Genomic DNA, 24307 nt, shown 5'->3' with positions numbered 1-24307 from the left:
TGTGTTAATTTCCAGAAAGTGGCTGTGGAGTCACAATATTCACTCCTCCTACACACGTGGTCTAAATTGTTGGTACCCCTCGTTTACTGACAGAAAAACCCATAATGACCACAGAAATAACTCGAATCTGACAAAATAATAAAAAATCTATGAAAATGCACAAATGAAAGTCAGACATTGCTTTCCAACCATGCGTCCACAGAATTTATAAAAAAATAAAACTCATGAAATAGGCCTGGACAGAAATTATGGTACCCTTAACTTAACTGCTTCATGACTGCCAACGGTAAACGTCGGCGCTAGCAGGGCTTTGTGCAGGGTTACGTTTATCTACGGTCAGCGGTTTTCTGCTCATCAGGACCCCCACGTACTTTATAACGAGAGGATTCTGCCGCACAACGCTTCCTGTGACCCCCGACCTCATTGAGACCTGATTTGTCTCATTGGCTGGTGTGACGCTGACGTCATCAGGACCTGAACCAATCACTAAGAAAGTTTGTTGTAGCAGCGAACTTTCCCGGGCGATCTGCCTCATAAAAACGCTGCTTCTCCTCAGATCTCCTGTCAGTGAGAGGTTAGAGGGGAAACAGTGTTACAAGTGCTGCTGCCAACAGCTGTGTCAGTCAGCGATTGTGCTATAAAGTAAAAAAACAGGCAAGACAGGTTAGGGTTAGTGCTATAGTGAGGGTTAGGGTTAGTGCTATAGTGAGGGTTAGTGTTGGGGCTAAAGTTAGGGTTAGGCTAAAGAATTAGGCTTTTCTCAATTGTCTCCCCAATAATTTGGTCACGTCAGAGTTTTCTATTTCCGGAAAAAAAATAAAAACGAATAAAATGGCCGGTCAGTATTATAGTGCAGAGGAGGCTTATCACTTTTATGTTCTGACAGTGAAGAAAGTGCAGTGTCAGATGGTGATGTGGATTTCGAGGGCTTTAGTAGCAGCGACAGTGATAGCTCAGAAATGAGCAGTGATTCTGGTCCATCCTCACACACAAGGACCAGTACAACAAGAAGGACAAATAGCGCTTCTGGAGAAATGTCTCCCACTCAGGGAACAATGCCCAGTACTAGCGCTGTCCCTAGTGCTCGTGAATTGGTGCACACCAATGTCCAAGGGGCTTTGCCTCTTGATGTAGCATTTCCCAGATGGGAGGCTTCAGATTTGGCTTCTCTATTCATCCCAAATTTTAATGCCATTCGTGGTATAAATGTGAAGGTGGAAAATTTTGGACCTATTATTTTTTTTAATTTGTTTCTGACAGATAGCTTGCTAGAGCATATTGTCCTACAAATTTATATGCGTTGACGAACAGCCCACCTCTGTTCGCCAATACGTGACGAACGGGGGTCCCGCTGCCACCAAAACGTGACGAACAGAGGACCCGGTGTCACCACTATGTCACAATCCCACCACTGACACGGGTGTATCAGCGGACGGAGGGACGCGACACACTGCCGGCACACGGCTATCACAGGTGCAGTGGGGGCTTATTTTAGTTATCCCACCACTGGCACCATGTGACCAAAAATATCCAGCAAGCTAATCTCGCTCTAACAATTTGCCGCAGGGGGGGGTTATTTTGGGTGCCCCACCGCTGCTATCAACCTTCTAAGTACTGCAGGGATTTATGTATATCCCACTTTCTCAGTTCCACTTTGGAATTCGCAGCTCTCCAGCGCCCCCCTTACCCTCAGGTCAGTCAGGGAACTGCACCTAGGATAATTGGTTGCCGGACGGGCTGCTTGGTGTGAACGGCAATTAGGCTTCTGCATTAAGGGAATTATCATTGCTGTGGCCGCAGCCCCTTATTCAGCAATATAAGACCCTTCTGTACTGCCAGCTAGCCGCAACAACCGCACACAACGCGCTGCCACCAGTCACGGTTTACTTAATTCACAGAGTAATTAAGAGGGTCCACGGCACACCCCTTGAATTAGTAGCGATTATCTAAAAGAGGCGCTTAGTTCGATTCTTAGAGCATGGAAACAAACTGAATAATTTTATCATTTATTCCCCGAAAAAGTTGGCAGTGATTACAGATAAAAGTTGCTATAAAATTGAGACAATAGATATGTACAATACAAATATAACAAAGGGATTAAAGGCAGAAAGCAATTACACTCACGGTTGCATATTGTTCCTTAGGCAGACCATGCGGCTGAGGGGGGGAGGAGGAGGAGTGGCCACACGTCTCCGCTCATCTGGGTTCTGCTCAGCACCAGGACTGGAGCTCTTCTGCCCTCCCTGTATGGGAGGGGTACCTTATAGCCCGGGTGTGTGACATCACCGAAAGGGGCAGTCTGGAGAGTGCCCACCTCTCCCTCTTCTAGTTACAATCTGGCTACAAACTTTAGAATAACCATAACCTCGCGAGGGGAGCTCGCACAAACACATATTTGGTATGATTGGTTGTAATTTACCGAATAGGATGCGAAAACACCAAACATGCCATAACTGAGACATTCTATTTGGGAGTACCCCATAACTCAGGTTCTGGAAGTTTGAGAACTATGCAAAAGGCACTATAGCGAAGCTGGGACCGCTCCGATCACAAAAATATGATTGTTATTCCTCTGTTATGTATGGTTTTCCCAGTGCAGTCTCTTATAGTTTTACTCATTCACATGTCTTGAACAAAGGATTTCTTTTCCACTTAGCTAATAAACATTCCTAGCTCACAGGAAATGCTGGTTTCAAGTTTCACAGGGCTCTGCACATGAAGTCACTGGAGTGTGTGAAGAGAAGGGAAGGGGGGTTGATGAGGGGTGCTGCAGAGCTGGCAGCCTGCATTGTCATAGAGTGCCGGATTTTCTAGAAAGTTCCAACAGATTACATCATATTTTGCAGACTAAACCTCGTACTTCACAGACATTGTATATCACATGCGTCCCAATTCATCAGCCAGAATCCACGATCCTATTATGCTAGGTCAAATTTATGGAACCAACTAATATCCTAGAAATGAAAACATTTTTAGGACTTACATTCGCTATGGGGCTTGTTAAAAAATGAGCATTCAGTCCTATTGGTCCAAGCGCCCTGTTCAAGCCACCCCTATGTTTTCTGCCGTTCTTCCTACGACCCATTATGAAATGCTCATGAGATTTTTGCATTTTAACGACAATAGTCAATGCCTGCCCAGAAATGCCCCAGAACATGACAGACTATTCAAAATCAGACCCATTATCGAAAACTTGACAGAAAAGTTCTTAAAGCTTTATACCACATCAGAAAACATTTTCATTGATGAGTCCCTTGTAAAATTCAAAGGAAGACTGCACCTCAAGCAATTTACTCCTTCTAAGAGGGCAAGGTTCGGACTAAAGCTCTATAAAATGTGCCAGAGTTTAACCGGATACACATCAGCTTTTCACATTTATGAGGGGAAAGACAGCCAACTAAACCCACCAGGAGGCCTTACTTATCTGGGGACATCGGGAAAAATGGTTTGGGAGCTGATAACTCCATTTTTACAAAAAGGCTACAATCTGTATGTTGACAACTACTGCACCAGCATACCCCTATTTAAAAGTCTGGCTGAACATAACATAGGGGCTTGTGGGACCATTCGCAAAAACTGTCAGGGGTTTCCACAATCATTGGTCAACAAAAAGTTCTGAAAGGGGCAGTCAGGGGCTTTACACAATGGAGAGCTGCTTGTCCTTAAGTATAAGGATAAAAAAGATATTTTTATCCTGAGCTCGATCCACACAGATGCCACAAGGGCCACTGCAGACCAACAGGGATCCACTACTCCAAAACCTGTGTCTGTCAGTGACTACAACAAATATATGGGGGTGTGGACCTTGCAGATCAGGTTCTACAACCATACCAGGTATCAAGAAAATCATGTATCTGGTATAAAGAGTTAGGCATTTATATATTTCAGGTGACCGCATATACTCGTATAAGCCGACCCGTGTATAAGTCGACCCCCCTAATTTTGTCATAAAAAACTAGGAAAACTTATTGACTCGCGTATAAGCCTAGGGTGCACAATGAGTGGCCCCAGATAATGCTGCACAGTGTGTTGTGGCCCCAGATAATGCTGCACAGTGAGTGGCCCCAGATAATGCTGCACAGTGAGTGGCCCCAGATAATGCTGCACAGTGAGTGGCCCCAGATAATGCTGCACAGTGAGTGGCACCAGATAATGCTGCACAGTGAGTGGCCCCAGATAATGCTGCACAGTGAGTGGTCCCAGATAATGCTGCACAGTGAGTGGCCCCAGATAATGCTGCACAGTGAGTGGCCCCAGATAATGCTGCAAAGTGAGTGGTCCCAGATAATGCTGCACAGTGAGTGGCCCCAGATAATGCTGCACAGTGAGTGGCCCCAGATAATGCTGCAAAGTGAGTGGTCCCAGATAATGCTGCACAGTGAGTGGCCCCAGATAATGCTGCACAGTGAGTGGTCCCAGATAATGCTGCACAGTGAGTGGCCCCAGATAATGCTGCACAGTCAGTGGTCCCAGATAATGCTGCACAGTGTGTGGCCCCAGATAATGCTGCACAGTGAGTGGTCCCAGATAATGCTGCACAGTGAGTGGCCCCAGATAATGCTGCACAGTGTGTGGCCCCAGATAATGCTGCACAGTGTGTTTGGCCCCAGATAATGCTGCACAGTGAGTGGCCCCAGATAATGCTGCACAGTGTGTTGTGGCCCCAGATAATGCTGCACAGTGTGTTGTGGCCCCAGATAATGCTGCACAGTGTGTTGTGGCCCCAGATAATGCTGCACAGTGTGTTGTGGCCCCAGATAATGCTGCACAGTGTGTTGTGGCCCCAGATAATGCTGCACAGTGTATTGTGGCCCCAGATAATGCTTCACAGTGTGTTGTGGCCCCAGATAATGCTGCACAGTGAGTGGCACCAGATAATGATGCAGTGTGTGGCCCCAGATAATGCTGCACAGTGAGTGGCCCCAGATAATGCTGCACAGCGAGTGGCCCCAGATAATGCTGCACAGTGAGTGGCCCCAGATAATGCTGCACAGTGAGTGGCCCCAGATAATGCTGCACAGTGAGTGGCCCCAGATAATGCTACACAGTGAGTGGCCCCAGATAATGCTGCACAGTGTGTGGCCATAAATAATGAGGACAGGGAGTGGCCCCAGATAATGCTGCAGTGTGTGGCCCCAGATAATGAGGATAGTGAGTGGCCCCATCATGTTGCTGCTGCTGCCGCTGTAAGAAAAAAAAACCAAAACTGTATACTCACCTCCTACAGCCCGCTGCTCATCAGCGTTGCCGGCTCTGAAACGGGGACAGGTGAATATGACTCCCCCCGTTCATACTCATACCCTCCTCTGGTTCCTCTCTGCAGCCCCCCTGCTTGTTCCATGTTCTCGGCGCAGCGGCTTTTCCTGCTTCAGCGGTCACGTGGTAGTGCTCATTAAAGTCATAAATATGCGCATATTCATGAGTTTAATGAGTGGTACCACGTGACCGCTGAAGCAGGATGAGCAGCTGCACCAAGAACATAGAACAAGCAGGGGGGCTGCAGAGAGGAGCCAGGAGGGGGTGAGTATGATCTCTGACACCCCCGCTCCCCCTCCCTCCCCGGTACATGACACATGTATAAGCTGAGAGGGGGGACTTTCAGCCCCAAAAAATGGGATGAAAATCTCGGCTTATACACGAGTATGTACGGTAATTCTATTGTATTATACAAAAAAGCCGGAAATGCAGATCCTTTCCTTGATTATCGGGAAAAGGTCACTAAAAATCTTGTTTTTGATAATTTTGTCCCCGCCAATCCTTTAGAATGTGAAGATGTCAGAAGACTCACTGAGCGACATTTTATTGCACTCATCCCAGTAACTGAAACAAGAAAGAACCCCAGAGAAGATGTTGTGTATGCTCCTAGAGAGGAATGAGGCATGATCCCCGCTATTATTACCCACAATGCCCATCATTGCCAGCCTTATTCCTCCATGACGGCTTTACAATCTTCCACACAGAACCACGTTTTTGAACTGTTTTGACATTCAAGCATTTGGTTTATTTAGTGACAGACACATTTGAGTAGAGCTGACTTAATTTCCGGGGGTAGGTGGGGGGAGGTCTCCAGAGACACGAGCTGGGCACAATATATTGGGCACAATATATTGGGCACTACAATGACAATTTTGCAATTTTTGCTCTAAACCTTCCACTACGTGTTTCTGGAAATCATCCATGTAGTGAAAATGGTCACTATATCCATAGATGAATTCCCAGAGGGGCGTCATTACGAAAATGGGGTCACTTCAGGGGGGATTCTCTTGTTCTGGCACTTAGCGGCTCTCCAAAGTGCCATATCAGCAGAAACCCCCCTGAAGTGACCCCATTTTGGAAATGAACGGCTCTACATTTTAAAACTTCTGTGAAGCACCTGTGGGTTCAAAGTGCTCAATGCACATATGGATAAGTTCTCTAAGGGGTCTAGTTTCCAAAATGGGGTCACGTGTGGTTGGTTTCCACTGTTTAGGCACATCATGGGCTCTCCAAATGTGACATGGCAACCGCTAATTATTCCAGCATATTTTACATTCAAAAATCAAATGGCACTCCTTCCCTTCCGAGACCTGCCGTGCGCCCAAACAGTAGATTTTCTCCACATGTGGTATCGGCATACTCAGGAGAAATTGCAAAACAAAACTGTTACTCTAGCAAAAGTTAAAAAAAATTAGGTCTAAAGGAAAATTTTTGTGACAGAAAAGTAAATGTTTATTTTTTCCTTCCACATTCCATTCATTCCTGTGAAGCACCTGAAGGGTTAATAAACTTCTTGAATGTGGTTTTGAGCACCTTGAGGGGTGAAGTTTTTAGAATGGTGTCACTTTTGGGTATTTTATGTCAAATTGACCCCTCAAATTCACTTCAAATGTGAAGTGGTCCCTAAAAAAATAGTTTTGTAAATTTAGTAAAAATGAGAAATTGCTGGTCAACTTTTAACCCTTATATCTTCCTAACACAAAAATTCTGTTTGCAAAACAATCTCAGAATCACCAGGATTCGTTGAAGCTATTTAGAGTTATGACCTCATAAAGTGACACTGGTCAGAATTGAAACAAAATTGGCCCGGTCACGAAGGCAAAAACAGGCTCTGGCGCGAAAGGGTTAATATTTTGTTGCACAACCTTTTGAGGCAATCACCGCAATCAAACGATTCCTGTAACTGTCAATGAGACTTCTGCACCTCTCGACAGGTATTTTGGCCCACTCCTCAAGAGCAAACTGCTTCGGTTGTCTCGTGTTTGAGGGTTGCCTTTTCCAGATGGCTGCTCTTTTGTTACCATTCGTATTATCCGTCTCTTTGATTTGTCATTATTATTATTATTATTTGTTATTATAGCGCCATTTATTCCATGACGCTTTACATGTGAGGAGGGGTATACATAATACATACAAGTACAGTAATCTTAAACAATACAAGTCACGACTGGTCCAGGAGGAGAGAGGACCCTGCCTGCGAGGGCTCACAATCTACAAGGGATGGGTGAGGATACAGTAGGCGAGGGTAGAGCTGGTCGTGCAGTAGTTTGGTGGATTGGTGGTTACTGCAGGTTGTAGGCTTGTCGGAAGAGGTAGGTCTTCAGGTTCTTTTTGAAGGTTTCCATGGTAGGCGACAGAAGGGATGCGCGTGAGAAGTCTTGTATGCGATTGTGGGAAGAGGAGATAAGAGGGGAGTACAGAAGGAGATCTTGTGAGGATCAGAGGTTTCATGCAGGTAAGTACCGGGAGACGAGGTCACAGATGTCTGGAGGACTCAGGTTGCGGATGGCTTTGTATGTCATGGTTAGGGTTTTGAACTGGAGCCTTTGGGTAATGGGGAGCCAGTGCAGGGATTGACAGAGGGGAGAGGCCGGGGAATAGCGGGGGGACAGGTGGATTAGTCGGGCAGCAGAGTTTAGAATAGATTGGAGGCATGCAAAAGTGTTAGAGAGGAGGCCACAGAGCAGGAGATTGCAGTAGTCAAGGCAGGAGATGATGAGGGCATGGACTAGGGTTTTTGCAGATTCTTGGTTGAGGAATGTACGGATTCGTGAAATATTATTGAGTTGAAGTCGGCAGGAAGTGGAAAGGGCTTGGAAATGCGGTTTGAAAGAGAGATCAGTGTCAAGGATAACCCCGAGGCAGCGAGCTTGTGGGACTGGAGAGAGTGGGCAGCCGTTTACTTTAATGGATAGGTCCATTGGGGGGGTGTCACATGAGATGGGGGAAAGATGATGAATTCTGTTTTGTCCATATTAAGTTTTAGAAATCTAGCGGAGAAGAAGGATGAAATAGCGGACAGATATTGTGGGACTCTGGTTAGTAGGGAGGTGATATCTGGTCCAGAGATGTAGATCTGTGTCATCAGCATAGAGGTGATACTGAAAGCCATGAGATTCTATGAGCTGTCCAAGGCTGAAGGTGTAAATGGAGAAAAGCAGGGGCCCTAGGACTGAACCATGCGGGACTTCGACAGATAGGAGACGTGGTGAGGAGGTGGTGTGCGAGTGGGAGACGCTGAATGTCCGGTCTGTTAGGTATGACGCAATCCAAGATAGGGCCAAGTCTGTGATACCAAGAGATGAGAGGGTATGTAGTAATAGGGAATGTTCCACTGTGCCAAAGGCAGAGGACAGGTCCAGGAGGAGGAGGACAGAGTAGTGTCGCTTGTCCTTGGCGGCTAGTAGGTCATTGGTGACCTTAGTTAGGGCAGTTTCAGTGGAGTGGTGTGGCCGGAAGCCAGATTGTAATCGGTCAAGGAGGGAGCAAGAAGAGAGGTGGGAGGACAGTTCAAGATGGTCATCAATGTTCCTCTTGCGGCCACATCCAGGGAGGTCGGCTACAGTCCCATGGAGCTTACATTTCTAAATAATATGTGCAACTGTAGTCACAGGAACATTGAGCTGCTTGGAGATGGTCTTATAACTTTTACCTGTGACATGGTTGTCTATAATTTTCTTTCTAATCTCCTGAGACAAATCTTTTCTTTGCTTCCTCTGGTCCATGTTGAGAGTGATACACACCATGTCACCAAATAGCACAGTGATTATCTGTAGCCTCTATACAGGCCACTCACTGATTCCAGGATTGTAGACACCTGTGATGCTAATTAGTGGACAGACCGTGATTTCACATGTCCCTTTTGTCACATTATTTTCAGGGGTCGCATCATTTCTGTCCAGGCCTATGTCATGAGTTTCATTTTTTTAAATTCTGTGGAAGCATGGTTGAAAAGCAAAGTCTGACTTTTCCATTTCATAGATTTTTTAATTATTACTTTTGCTGAACGGCGCTGAAAGAAAATGCACTCACATGACGACTTCACTGCACTCAAACAAGCAACACTTGCATTCAAATGAGCTCTCACCTCTGCTAAACAGGCCTACTTTACATCCCTTGTATCTTCCTTATCCCACAACCCTAAACAGTTGTTCAATACTTTTAACTCCCTCCTCCGCCCACCACTGCCCCCTCCAACTTCCCTAATCTCTGCTGAGGACTTTGCCACGCACTTAAAAATCAAGATAGACCAAACACGGCAAGTCTTTATTATTCAACCACCACAACCCCTTTGTATACCAGACCAATGCCCAAACTCCTTAACCTCCTTATCCATCATCACTGAAGGGGAGCTTGCTCATCTACTCTCCAAATCACACCTCACCACTTGTGCACTCGACCCCATCCCATCCCACCTCCTCCCCAACCTCACCACCACTCTTATCCCATCCTTAACCCACCTCTTCATCCTATCACTAACTTCTGGTACTTTCCCTTCTGCTTCCAAACATGCCACAATCACGCCTATCCTTAAAAAGCCAACCGTCGACCCAACCGCTATGTCCAGCTATCGCCCAATATCACTGCTCCCACTCACTTCCAAACTCCTGGAGCAACACGTCCATGCTGATCTTTCCTCTCATCTCTCATCTAAGCTGCTCTTTGACAATCTGGTTTTCACCCCCACCACTCCACTGAGACAGCCCTGACCAAAATTACTAACAACCTACTTACAGTCAAAGCGAGCGCACAATACTCTCTACTCCTCCTTCTCGACCTGTCCTCTGCCTTCGACACAGTTGACCACTGCCTCTTACTACGGATCCTCTCTTCCTTTGGCATCAAAGACCTCGCCCTATCCTGGATCTCCTCATACCTCTCCAACTGCACATTCAGCATCTCCCACTCCCACCCTCTCTCTGTTGGAGTCCCCCAAGGCTCTGTTCTAGGACCCCTACTCTTCTCAATCTATACACTTGGCCTGTGGCAACTCAAAGTCCCACAGATTCCAGTAGCACCTTTATGCCAACGATACTCAGATTTACTTCTCTGGCCCAGACGTCACCTCTCTGCTCTCCAGAATCCCAGAGAGTCTATCGGCCAAATCCTCCTTCTCCTCCCGCTTCCCCAAGCTGAATGTGGACAAATCTGAACTCATCATTTTTCCCCCCCATATGAGAAAAACCTTACCTTACCTATCTATAACAATGGACGACTTCACGCTTTCCCCCATACCGGAGGTCCGCTGCCTCAGAGTAACTCTTGACTCTACCCTGTCCTTCAAACCGCACATCCAAGCTCTCTCCACCTCCTGCCGCCTCCAGCTCAAAAATATTTCCAGAATCCGTCCCTTCCTCAACCCTCACTCTACTAAAATGCTTGTGCATGGTCTCATCATCTCCTGTCTTGACTATTGCAACACCCTTTTCTGTGGCCTCCCTGCTAACACCCTCGCAACCTCTCCAGTCCATCCTTAACTCTGCCGCCCGACTAATTCATCTCTCTCCTCGCTACTCCTCCACTTCTCCCCTCTGCAAATCTCTTCACTGGCCCCCATTCCCTAAGCATATCCAATTCAAATTACTAATACCGACCTACAAGGCCATCTATAACCTGTCTCCCCCATATGTCTGAACTAATCTCCCGATACCTTCCCTCACATAATCTCCAGTCCACCCAAGACCTCCTTCTCTCCTCCACACTTATTCGCTCCTCATCCAACCGTCTCCAAGACTTCTCACGAATAGCCCCCATCCTCAGGAATTCCTTGTTCCAACACGTCCGGCTATCAACCACACTCTGGTCCTTCAGACCGAACCTGAAAACCCACCTCTTCAAGAAAGGTTACAGCCTGCAATGACTCCCTCTGCCTCCTCACCACTACTGGAGCTACCGCCGCACCATCACTGGAGCTGCTGCAACCCCCCAACCTACTGTCTCCTTCCCCACCATCCTGCAGCATGTAAGCCCAAAAGGGCAGGGTCCTCTCTCCCCTCTGTATCAGTCTGTCATTGTTAGTTTGTTTACTGTAAGTGGTATCTGTACTTTGTATGTAACCCCTTCTCATGTACAGCACCATGGAATCAATGGTGATATATAAATAATATTGTCAGATTCAAGCTATTTCTGTGACCACTGTGGGTTTTTCTGGTACCAACAATTTTGACCACGTGTGTATAGATTATAACCATCAGTGAATTTATAAAATGGAATCACTTTATGAGGATTTCGACTATTCTGGTTTTCTGTCATTTAGTTATATTAGGGCTTCTGCATATGGTGTGTCCAATCTCATCTGGAGTAATCTGCTCCCTACTTCAGCCAATTAGAAAGTACCACACCCTACTAAAGCGCAAAGCACATGGCGGAATCTGCCAGATACAGCTCTGTTCTCCTCTGGTTCAGTCCTCTGTGCTCAGCTTGCGGCTTGTGTATTTGTTTTCTGCTGTGACCGTGGCCCGTTTACTGACTACTCTTGTGTCTTCTGATTCTGTATTCTGTCCTTCTGGTTCTGACCCGGCTACCTGACTATTCTTCTTGCCATCTAACACCACAGAATAGCAGGTAACACCATGGTCCAAGCCTAGGGGTCCCTGTGTAAGGTCAGATCCATGTAAGGGTGTTAAAGGGCGATGAGCAAGGCAATCCTTGGGGTATGGAAAGCAGAGAAGATAGTGCCAAGCATGTTCATGGTGGACATCTTTTGAGCTGCCAGGTGACCATGAACAGTGCTCCCAATACATTGTGTCTGCAAACTATTCCAGCTAGATCTGCATTCAAATAGCTAAATGGCGCTACTTCCCTTCTGAATGTTAGGAGTCGGGTTCCTGTCGCTGCACAGCAGGAATCCCGATACTTGCCTTCGGCAGTCTCCCATTCCTCTCCGGCCGCAGTGGAGCCTGCTCAGCAGACTCGTCGATCCCGGCGCTCTGCTCAGACCAGCATTGTGGGTTTGTTTGCTGCTGCCACCTCTGGTCCAGCTACAGCAACGCATGCTGGTCAGCAGCAAACTACTCCAGGGACTGGGTCCTCCTTTCGGCCCACTGAGCATGCCGTGTGACGATCAGTCATTGGAGATCGGAGGTCACATGCTCAGGTCCTTCTCCAGCTCGGATAGGACCATCAGGAAGGCCCCGGAAGGATGCTGCTATAAAAGGTTCGCATGGCCGCTCGGCCATGCGCTAAGATAGACTTTTGTGAGTGATGATGGATGCATGAAACTGGTGACTGACTCATTAAGACTCCTTCCCTTTGATACGTATGTGTTAAGGTTAGTTTAGCTTGAGTCAGCGCCTCATGGTGGCAAAGCATGTGCCACAGTGCTCCAGTCTAAGCACAAAGGTTAGCGTCATAGTGCCGCCATATCTCCTGTAACTCTGGGCGGTACAAGTCTATCCGCTGCACCCTGTGACAGGGCACAGCATTTTCTTAGCGTCACTCTCTAGCGCCGCAGCAGCTCCGTGCACAAGTGGGTCTAGAAGGACTCTGACTCCGTGCCTCTGAGCAGAGTTCTGTGACCACATCGCTTGCGCTCATATCATATTAGTGTGACCTTGTGAAGTAACAGGGTTCGCCTTGTACAGTCCGGGTGAGGTAACCCGAGCGTGCTGCTATCCGCCATTACCTAGCAGCAGGTTACATCTCTGCACTGTGGACCCCGGGCAGCGAGCGCACCTCTTACCATCATTATTTGGTGCGTTCCGCTAGCCCTTAACACTGAACACTGCCATGTGCCCAGACAGCAGTGTACAATCGTATGTAGGGTACAGTGCGAAGCTGGAAAATAATTTGTAAGATCCATTTGTTTCCTATTATCCTTTGTGAATAATTTATCACCACATAAAGTGACACACGTCAGATATTAATAATGGGGCCTGATTAAGAACACAAAATGTCACCGGCGATGGCGGCGCCTGCGCAGCAGCGTCTATAAGAGATCGAGGTTACTGGACAGGCGCTGCTGTTGACATTTTGCTGGATGTAATTTTTTTTTTAAGCCTCACAATAGCCACAATATTATAGGCATTATCACCAATAATATCAATGCTATTATATGCATTATGTAATAATGGGGGCAGGTCAGTGAGGGGTCAGCGACCTGTCATAAGCCAATACAGATGAATATGTGATCAGAGCACCACATAAAGCCCCGCCCACAGCCCCACCCACAGCCCCGCCCCAGATCACGAGAATCTCATTAACTGAAAACTACAAATACAGATTAACCCCTTAAGGCCAAGCCACTTTGTAGGTTAATGACCAGGCCTTAATTTTGAAATCGGACCACTGTCACTTTATGTGCTTATAACTCTGGAACGCTCCAACGGATCCCGCTGATTCTGACATTGTTTTTTCGTGACATTTTGTACTTCATGTTAGTGGTAAAAAGTTTTTGATATAACTTAGGTTTATTTATGAAAATAACGGAGATTTGTCAAAAATTTTGAAAATTTAGCAATTTCCAAACTTGTAATTTTTATGCCCTTAAATCAGACAGTGATGTCACACAAAATAGGTAATAAGTAACATTTCCCACATTTCTACTTTACATCTGCACAATTAGGGAAACAATTTTTTTTGTTAGGAAGTTATAAGGGTTAAAAGTTGACCAGCGATTTCTCATTTTTACACCATTTTTTAGGGACCACCTCACATTTGAAGTCACTTTGAGGGGTCAATATAACAGAAAATACCCAAAAGTGACACCATTCTAAAAAACTGCACCCCTCAAGGTGCTCAAAACCACATTCAAGAAGATTATTAACCCTTCAGTGCTTCACGAGAATTGAAGCAATGTGGAAGGAAAAAATGAACATTTAACTTTTTTCCCAAAGATTTTACTTCGGACACAATTAATTTTATTTTGTCAAGGCTATCAGGAGAAAATGAAGCACAATATTTGCTGTGTAATTTCTCCTGAGTACACCGATACCCCATGGGTGGAGGAAGACCAATCTTTAGGCGCACGGCAGTGCTCAGAAGGGAAGGAGCATCATTTGAGGTTTTGAATGTTAAATTGGCTGGAATCGAGATCGTACGCCATGTCGCATTTGCAGAGCCCATGATGTACCTAAACTGTAGAAACCCCCCACAAGTGACCCCATTTTGGAAACTAGAACCCCAAGGAACTTATCCAAATGTGTGGTGAGCACTTTGAGCCTCCAAGGGCTTCACAGAAGTTTATAAGATAGAGCCGTAAAATTAAAAAATCATATTTTTTCCACAAAAATGATCTTTTCACCCTCAATTCTTATTTTCCCAAGGGTAACAGCACCCTAAAAGCTATTGTGCAATTTGTCCTGAGTACGCTGATACCCCACTTGTGGGGGTAAACCACTGGTTGGGTGCATGGCAGAGCTCGGAAGGGAAGGAGCGCCATTTTAGAATGAAGACTTTGATGGAATGATCTGCGGGCTTCATGTTGCGTTAGCAGAGCCCCTGATGTACCAAAACAGTGGAAACCCCCACAAGTGACCCCATTTTGGAAACTAAACCCCCCAAGGAACTTATGTAGATGTGTGGTGAGCACTTTGAACCCCCAAGTGCTTCATAGAAGTTTATAACGTAGAGCCGTGAAAATGATAATGATTGTTTTGCCCCCAAATTTTTATTTTCACAAGGGTAACAGGAGAAATTGGACCCCAAAAGTTGTCCTGAGCGCGCTGATATATGTGGGGTGAACCACTATGATCGCCTTACTGCGATCTCTGGGAGGCAGAATGCACAAATCCACAAACGGTGAAGAATTGGTGTTACTTTTTACGCCGTTCCTCGTGCGGTATTAGTGATGTGGCGGCTTTATTCTTCGGGTCACCACGATTACAGCGATACCAGATTTATATCTTTTTATGTTTTGGTGTTTTTTTTACGGAATAAAAACTTTTATAGAGAAAATAATTATTTTTGCATCACTTTATTCTGAGAGCTGTAACTTTTGTATTTTTCCGCTGATGGAGCTGTACGGCGGCTCGTTTTTTGCGGGACAAGATGGCGCATTCAGTGATACCATTTTTATTACCATTCGTTATTTTATCGTGTTTTATTCCACTTTTTCCAAGCAGTATGATGATATCGCTTGGAAACAGTATTATTTGATACTTTTTTGTATTTTTTTTTTTAATGGCGTTCACTGAAGGGGTTAACTAGGGTGACACTTTTAGAGATGGGAATTTTTATGGTTGCGGCGATACCAAACGTGTGAACTTTGTTTATTTTTATTTTTTACATAAAAATGTGTATTAGGGGATTCTTTTTTTTTTTTTAATTATTCTAATTTTTTATTTTAAATATAATTTTTTAAAATTTTTTTTTGCCTAGTTCCTTTATGGGACTTTCACTTTTCACTTTGGTTGCAGGTATAATACATCGCACTGCTCCAGCATTCTGATACCATGCTGTGAGTCATCATGGCAGAGATCGGGCCCTGCGATTACATCACGGAGTCGCCGATCTGAAGGCAGAGGGAGCCCCCGACCCTCTGCCTCCCCCTGAACGCTGCGATCGCAGCAATCAGGGGGTTAACAGCCAGGGGTGGACGCGGACGCTGCTCCTGGCTGTTAGTGCAGGAAGCTCTGCCACCGGCAGCGCTGAGCTCCTGCACTGACCGGGCGGGAGATGTTTACACTCGGTGACGGTTTAAATGCAGGATGGACACAGTCCGTCATGGTGCGGGAACTGACATCCTGCCATGATGGACTGTGCCCATCCTTGGACGCTAAGGGGTTAAACAGTAAACCAGAGTTGCCCTCATTTATGGTGGAGCATTGGAGCTACTATGGATCCTGAGCAGAAGATTAGAGAAATAATATTGCTCCCCATTTCAGGAGAGATTGTGCAGTAATCTGAATTCCTTAGGATCAGAAACAATGTAATGTATGACGTGGAGTGACTCCATGACACCAGGGCTGGAGCCAACACATCTCCTGCAGGCGGGAATAAATGTATACTCCAGCCATCAGCCACGCACAGCTTAGAGATCTATCATGGCACAGGTGGAATGTTTGTCCTGGAGATTATCACAATCCTCCATGAAGTTAGTTGGTTTTAATACAAATTGAAAAGTCAGGATAAAGGGAAACTCTGCTGTTATTGGACAGAAATTCACACTTGGCCTCACTGCACATTTACTGTTGTCCATCATAAAAGGGAAGTTTGGCCAGAAAGACTGGACCTGGTCTTGTAGGGACCATGAGACATTCAGCAGCACAGAAGGGAGAGAAGATTCATCCGATAAGATCTCAGGGATCTAGGAAGCCAACAGCATCATTACCCTCCGCTTTCTCTTACAGGCCCAGCATAAGATTTTTCTACAAGTGATTTTCTATCTTGTCAGCACATTCTACGTACGCTGTCATTTGGCTTTATAGTTACAGATCTGGGCAGGTAACGGTCAGCGTCTCCTAATGTGAAGGAGAGAATGGCTAATGAAATCAATTATTAACCCTTATATAAGTCAGTTCAGATATGGTGAACCAAGATGGCGTCTGTGTCTTCAGACAACACCCTGGAAGGAATCCCTGGAATGCAGAAGCTGAGATACTGGATACCATATATGGAGTGAAGCTGAAATGGACCCATCATAGACTGACACTGGCTACTCAGGAGATTGTGTGACACCCATCTCCTGTCTCTGTCTTGAGAACAATCTTCAGTTGTGTGCAAGTCTTTGCTGAGAAAGGAGTAGACATCTAACTCTGTTCTCGGTGTGACTCTTTAAGCGCGCACTCGGCCTATATTGGGTCAGGTACAAGCAATCATATAGAGCTCGCATTAAGGGAACATCCTCACACTAATCCCAGGGGGTAGGTGGATCCTCCAGGTTGTAAGTTCTATAGAAAAGGGCTTTCAGAGCCAAAAGTCATTTGAACAGTTTTGGGTGGAGGAGAATGTTGTGGTCTAGAGGCAAAATGGTGATCATGGTAATACGGCCAGACTACACCACCGATAAATCAGCCACAGCCGGTGACTGAGAGGAATCTGTGACTTCTCTGCATTCAGTGGTTACTACTCACCTGGGTAGTCATATGTGGGAATCTCCTCTTTACACCACTCATCATCTCTCACATATGTCTCTGTAGTATTAATATGGGTCAGATCTTCACCCTGAAACAAATATTGTAAAAGTCACCGACAGATGGAGAAGTCCCATCTATGATCAGCTCTAATCCTGCCATCTCCACCGTTCTCATTACACAAGTATAAAACATATAATACTGGTGGATAAAACAAGACTGAGCACAAGACCTTCACAGCCGGCTACACATCATAGGGGAGATCTCCTGACACCTTCTCTCCATCTACCTGATGATCCTGAGGAGCACTGGGATCTTCTTGTTTACAGTCCTGTGGAAGAAGAGGACGGGGACATCTCTCTGGTGTTGTCCTCTTACTGGATAGATCTGGAGGAAACACATACAGGGACTGAATTCATTCTCTACATACAGATAATTATAGGCCGTGTGTATTTAGTCCTGTCTATTACCTGGAGATGTGAGGGGCTGAGGAACCTCCATTATGACGTTCTTGTACAGATCTCTGTGTCCTTCTAAATACTCCCACTCCTCCATGGAGAAATAGACAGCGACATCCTGACACCTTATAGGAACCTGACACATACAATGATACCGTCATCCCCCCGATCCCTTCATAGTGTTACTGTACAGTCATGGCCAAAAGTTTTGAGAATGACACAAATATTAATTTTTACAAAGTCTACTGCTTCATTTTTTCTAATGGCAATTTGCATATACTCCCGAATGTTATAAAGAGTGATCAGCTTAACAGCAATTACTTGTAAAGTCAATATTTGCCTAGAAAATTAACTTTATCCCCCAAAACACATTTCAACATCATTGCAGCCCTGCCTTAAAAGGACCAGCTTACATCGTTTCAGTGATTGCTCCATTAACACAGGTGTGGGTGTTGATGAGGACAGGGCTGGAGATCAATCTGTCATGATTAAGTAAGAATGACACCACTGGACACTTTAAAAGGAGGCTGGTGCTGGGCATCATTGTTTCTCTTCTGTTAACCATGGTTATCTCTAAAGAAACACGTGCAGTCATCATTGCACTGCACAAAAATGGCCTATCAGTGAAGAGTATCACAGCTAGAAAGATTGCACCTCAGTCAACAATCTATCGCATCATCAAGAACTTCAAGGAGAGAGGTTTCCTTGTTGCCAAAAAGGCTCCAGGGCGCCCAAGAAAGACCAGCAAGCGCCAGGACCGTCTCTTAAAAGTGTTTCAGCTGCAGGATCGGGCTACCAGCAGTGCAGAGCTTGCTCAGGAATGGCAGCAGGCAGGTGTGAGTGCATCTGCACGCACTGTGAGGCGGAGACTCTTGGAGCAAGGCCTGGTCTCAAGGAGGGCAGCAAAGAAGCCACTTCTCTCCAGGAAAAACATCATGGACAGACTGATATTCTGCAAGAGGTACAGGGAGTGGACTGCTGAGGACTGGGGTAAAGACATTTTCTCTGATGAATCCCCTTTTCAATTGTTTGGGACATCTGGAAAACGGCTTATTCGGAGAAGACCAGGTGAGCGCTACCACCAGTCTTGTCTCATGCCAACTGTCAAGCATCCTGAAACCATTCATGTGTGGGGTTGCTTCTCAGCCAAGGGAATGGGCTCTCTCTCAGTCTTGCCTAAAAACACAGCCATGAATAAAGAATGGTACCAGAATGTCCTCCAAGAGCAACTTCTCCCAACCGTCCAAGAGCAGTTTGCCGATCAACAATGCCTTTTTCAACATGATGGAGAACCTTGCCATGAAGCAAAGGTAATAACTAAATGGCTCAGGGAACAAAACATAGAGATTTTGGGACCATGGCCTGGAAACTCCCCAGATCTTAATCCCATTGAGAACTTGTGGTCAATCATCAAGAGACGGGTGGACAAACAAAAACCTTCTAATTCAGACAAAATAAAAGCATTGATTTTGCAAGAATGGACTGCTATCAGTCAGGATTTGATCCAGAAGTTGATTGAGAGCATGCCAGGGAGAATTGCTGAGGTCCTGAAGAAGAATATTGACTTGCTGCATTAACTCATTCTGTCAATATAACCTTTTGTTACTCATAATATGATTGCAATTATATTTCTGTATGTGATAAAAACATCTGACAAACACACATAAAAACCAGAGGCCAGCAGATCATGTGAAAATATAATATTTGTGTCATTCTCAAAACTTTTGGCCATGACTGTATAATGTCCCAGCATTCCCAGCAGTGTCACCTCTCCAGTCAGCAGCTCAATCATCTTGTAGATGAGTTCTAGGATCTTCTGGTCATTGATGTCCTCATGGATCAGGGGGTGAGGTGGAGGCCCCGTGATTGGGCTCAGGGGTCTTCCCCATCCCTCAGACACAGGGTCCTGACAGCGATCACTAGAGGTCTTCTTCACCACTGTGTAATCCTGGTTATGGAGAGACACATTAATAAATCTCACTACAGACAGTTCCAGAGTCCTCACCTCTCCAATTCTGTCCATCTGTTATTCCCATAGATAAGAATGATGTAATGTGACGTCATCAGAATCTCTCACCTCTCCAGTGAGACGGAAGAGGATCTCTAGGGTGAGGTGTAACATCCTCTCCGCCATCTTGTCTCTGTCCATATCCACCCTTGATGGGGAAATCAGGAAAATTCTCTTCTGTAGAAGATCTTCACTGAGAGGATCCGATATTGTAGAGACCTGAATGAGAAGAAGATGATCCGATGTAACATCATAAGAATCCTGTGTAATAATACAATTACTGGAGATAATAAGGGAAACATATGAGGAGATTTATTATCTTACAGGGTTTAGTTTTCTTCCCTGACATCTACTAATAAAACCTATATATTTAGGCCACAGACAACAAGCAGTTTCCTCCTCGGAGTCGGCAGCTGAACACGTTCCTCATAGACTCATCTTCCATAACGCTAATTCTCGTCTCATTACCGACACTGGAATCGGCATTAGCAATACTGCAGGAGATATTCATTACACGCGACATGAGAAATAACTCCTTCATGATGAGGACGACATCTTCATCTTCTACTGCGGCTCTAGAGACAGATGTGGCCAGAGTCGGTCACTGACTCCATCCCCACCGGCCGTCTATATGAAGGTTTTCCCATCTTCCCCGCACTGGAAGCTTCCATCACGTTAGATCTCAGCTCTGAGTCACACACAGAAGTTTGAGGCTTTTAGAAAATATTTTTTGTTTCCACAAACACAACGGCCAGAAATGATCTGATCCCAAAGTCTCCATGTACAGTGATTTATGGGGATTATTTCTGGCCTTAGACTTTCCTATATTACAAGAAAAACTCCAGAAAAAGCCGATATTAAAATGTTTCTAAAGAAAATTGGCTCAAACAATTCTTGTAAAAATAAAAAAGCAGAAGACACATTTTATAATTTGTAACATGTTAAACATTTATTACAAAGAAATTAATCTTTTTGGTCCCCAGAACATAGATGTACACCGCAGGGACGGCACAGAGGAGGCTGCAACAAAAACCCTGAAAAGCAAACATGGCATCTAAGAAGGTGTGACAGAGTTTGGCTGAATGCCCCCCGCCTCCAAGTACTCGATAGTATGGGGCGGCCTAGTTACTCCGATACTTACATGTCTAATAATGGGGTCTGGGCTGCAATGTATGAAGGTCTATTAGGCCGGGCCAGAGGCAACATCCAATAAGTTACCTTATAACGCCCCCATACACATTAGAGTAAAGTTCCATGAACGCACTGATTTTGGGGGGTTTGGCCGACCATGTAATGTATTTGGGGGCCTCCCGACAGATGATTAGGAAAAAACACCGTGTGCACAACTGTGGTGGTGCCGAGGTAGGTTCCCAAACCATATATAGTATAATGAAAACCTGGCACTCAACTTAAATGGAACAGTTTATTTGTAGTACCAAACAAGACCTTCATCAGTTACTACAAGGTGAAGAAAAAAATAAAACAAAATAAAACAAATGAACAAGCAAAGTGTAACCATAAATAAGGTATATAGAAAACTACATTAATAAATAGATTATGGTCATAATAATATAAATGGAACATCCAACTCAGTTAGGGACCAAAAATATATTCAGTGGTCAGATTAGAAGGAATAGCTGAGGATTAGGACATACCGTGCTCAAAGATTGTCTGTACTTGGATTGTCTGTCCCTGTAAAGCCTTAAGGAAGATGAGTGATGGTGTTAAATGAATCTCTATTCAGTAGTGAATGAGGTGACACTGCAGCCTGATACACACCAAATGTCAGTGTGCTGCTGGAGTCTGTAGGGCAGATAGAATATAGACTGCCGTTAGCTGGCGGTAAAGTGTTAAGTGCCGCCAGTAGTAAAAATGTCATAGTGTAAATGAAGTTTTACCTTCTCTGTCTGGCAGGGAAAGCGCAAGCCTGGTCCTCCTGGAGGCTGTGTTCCACAGGTTGTGCTGAGATAAGAGAAGACGAGGCGGGACAAAGCCCTTGACAGGCACGGAGGTTGGGCCAATGGGCGAGAGCTAGGTTGTGACGTCAGAGAAAGAGAATGGCCATGTGCTTCACCTCTCTGAAGAATGCATATTACTGCAGTGTGAGGGCAATAAAATGAGACAGAGGGGATATGTGTGAGGTATTTCTTAGCGGTCCTACCTCGGCACCACCACAGTTGTGCACACGGTGTTTTTTCCTAGATGTATCTCCCTTACGTGTCTGCACACTGTCTGGTCATGACCTCCTCCTCTACTTTCTCCTACAACATTGATGAGACCTCAAATATTTTGGCTCAATCAAAATTCTCCAGTGAATTCGTAAAGGTACCACCCCGCGAAACATGGGGCAGAGACCTTGAGCGAGAACTTCGTCACCACACCAATCTCGAGTTGCACTGCGCCACTCTCTCTGAGTACCTTCGGGTACAAAGAATTCCACGGGGCCTTCGAGTCTCACTCCGTCCAACACTCTTCCGTGACACCCCGGAATATTGCACTAGATATGAACAAATTCTTAATAAATGTTCATTTGATTAATGACCCTCACCATAGAACACCTACAGAAGGCCATTGAAACTAGCACAGAGAAGATCAAGAGTTTTGAATCACAACTATCCACCCTCGGTACCCCAGATGAACTGAGTACACTAAAGGCTCAGATGAAGACCCACGTGGATCCACATCGTAAGGAAAAGGAGAACAGAAAACGCATCAAATTTACCAGGGACGCTGAGGACTATCAATCCAATAGTCTCTATAGATGGCAAGACTCCCACTCCCGCCGCGCTACCAGTCGTCAGACCACACGTACCTCTACAGATTACTCTACTTCGGGGTCCGATCAGGACCAAGGACCTTTCCCATCCAGTTCAACGAATTTTTTAGGACAGAGACGCCGCTTTCCTCAAAGAAGAAGACCAGACGGGGGAAGGGGCGAACCACAAAAAAATCGAGACCCAACGAGAGTGACGAGATTACAGGTACCTACTCATTAGTAATCAACATTTCCTCTAGAGCACTGGGTATCTCTGAATACCATGTACTTCAAAAAGGACTTTCTTTTTGTCCTACTTATAGATGTCGCACATTTGATCTCGAAATGGATTTACAACGTTTTTTTCGCTCTTTAAGATTAAAAGTACACTTCTCTAAGGTCCCCTCTCCAGTAATAATAATAATCTTTATTTATATAGCACCAACATATTCCGCAGCGCTTTACAGTTTAACAGTTTCAAAACACAAGTCATAAGTAACAAGTAACAACACCAGTACCGTCTAACCCACCGAATAACGAACAGCCTAAATTATTGTCATCTCAGAGCCTAGGCCTACGCACCAAAAGCCACTTTCGGCCGCCTCAAGCGTCACACGCTGTTGAAACATTCATAGAGTTCGTACAGGACTCTTTTCAGTCACTAAGAACCAACATTGATAAAAGCAAACTATACTACCCACCTAACTTATCCACTACTGAACGCCAAGCTCTGCTGTTATGAACGGGTAGCCAAGGAGGAAATAAAAAACAATACAAGCTAAGTCTCAGAAAACCAAAGAGGTTGGTAACTATACAGACTGCAGACCCCTGATCCTAACCACACAACTAGCAGCAGTTGTGGAGCGTTCCTACGATGGTCCTAGAAGCCTCGTCACAACTGGAGAACTAAATAAGCCTAAAGCAGGAAAAGGGGAAAACTAACTGCCCCAGTGCAGACCCCAAAGGAGAGACAGCCCCCCACATATATTGATGGTGAAAAAAGATGAACACACAATGGAAGGAAAATAGGCTGAGCAAACGATGGGGCCCGACTAACTAGAAAGGACAGGAAACTAAAGACACTGTCTGCAGTCTGCCAAAAAACCCCTACAAAATGTCCAACACAACTGATAGCAAAATTAACCCTGAAGTCACTAGACTTCTCCCACTATATCAGCACTCTGAAATATTCTGAGACAGAGCAAAAAGAGGCCAATCTAATAAGGCCGGTTTCATATTTGCGTTTCAGGGCGCAGCGATGACCTGCACACGGCTGCCGCTAAGCACCGCCCCCTACCGCGCCTCCGTCCTTTTGACGGTGCGCCGAGCGCAACCAAATTGCAACAGGTTGCGTTTGGCACTGGTCGGCGCACCGTCAAAAGGACGCAGGCGCCGCCAAAACACATACTGCACACGGCCTGCATCCTCAGTGATAAAGATAGGGGACAAATGACGCATGCAGCGTCATGCGCCCGGAGGCGGAGCTACCGGCGGAGGCACGGCAGGGGGCGGGGCTTAGCGGCAGCCGTGCGCAGGCCGTCGCTGCGCCCTGAAACGCAAATGTGAAACCGGCCTAAGGGACCAAAAAAAGGTAATTTGGCAAATAAGAGTGGAAATTCAGCATAGCCCAGCTGGGCTGGCTGACCACACAAAAAACTGAAAAGACCAACAAGAGCAAGTGTGAACATTAGCAAAAACAAACTTATCTTGAGAAGACTGGAACAGAGCTGAGTCCTAGACCTGAGAAGCAGACTGAATCACCAGCACCTGGATAGGGCGTCGGCTGTCTTATATCCAGTCTGATACTCCAGAGATCCAA

At 45.6% G+C, this 24307-nt stretch overlaps 1 protein-coding gene across 4 annotated transcripts in view; it reads right to left on the bottom strand.

Annotated features, from left to right (window-relative positions):
• The window catches only part of LOC141078030 (uncharacterized), a 432903-nt gene that overhangs the window by 386518 nt on the left and 22078 nt on the right, over window positions 1-24307 (bottom strand). For all 4 annotated transcript variants that reach the window (XM_073564829.1, XM_073564830.1, XM_073564831.1 and 1 more), the window contains exons 2-5: window positions 19803-19952; window positions 19494-19673; window positions 17738-17861; window positions 17557-17654 (exon numbers count right to left, since the gene is read on the bottom strand). In XM_073564829.1, coding sequence (XP_073420930.1) covers window positions 17557-17654; window positions 17738-17861; window positions 19494-19673; window positions 19803-19952 — 552 coding nt within the window. The remainder of the gene's footprint in view (window positions 1-17556; window positions 17655-17737; window positions 17862-19493; window positions 19674-19802; window positions 19953-24307) is intronic.

Source organism: Dendrobates tinctorius, unplaced genomic scaffold, assembly GCF_039654945.1.
Source record: "Dendrobates tinctorius isolate UK_male_01 unplaced genomic scaffold, ASM3965494v1 ptg000491l, whole genome shotgun sequence".
Classification (NCBI taxonomy): domain Eukaryota; kingdom Metazoa; phylum Chordata; class Amphibia; order Anura; family Dendrobatidae; genus Dendrobates; species Dendrobates tinctorius.
Note: the sequence above shows the minus strand (reverse complement) of the source record. Positions and strands in the feature narration are given on the sequence as shown.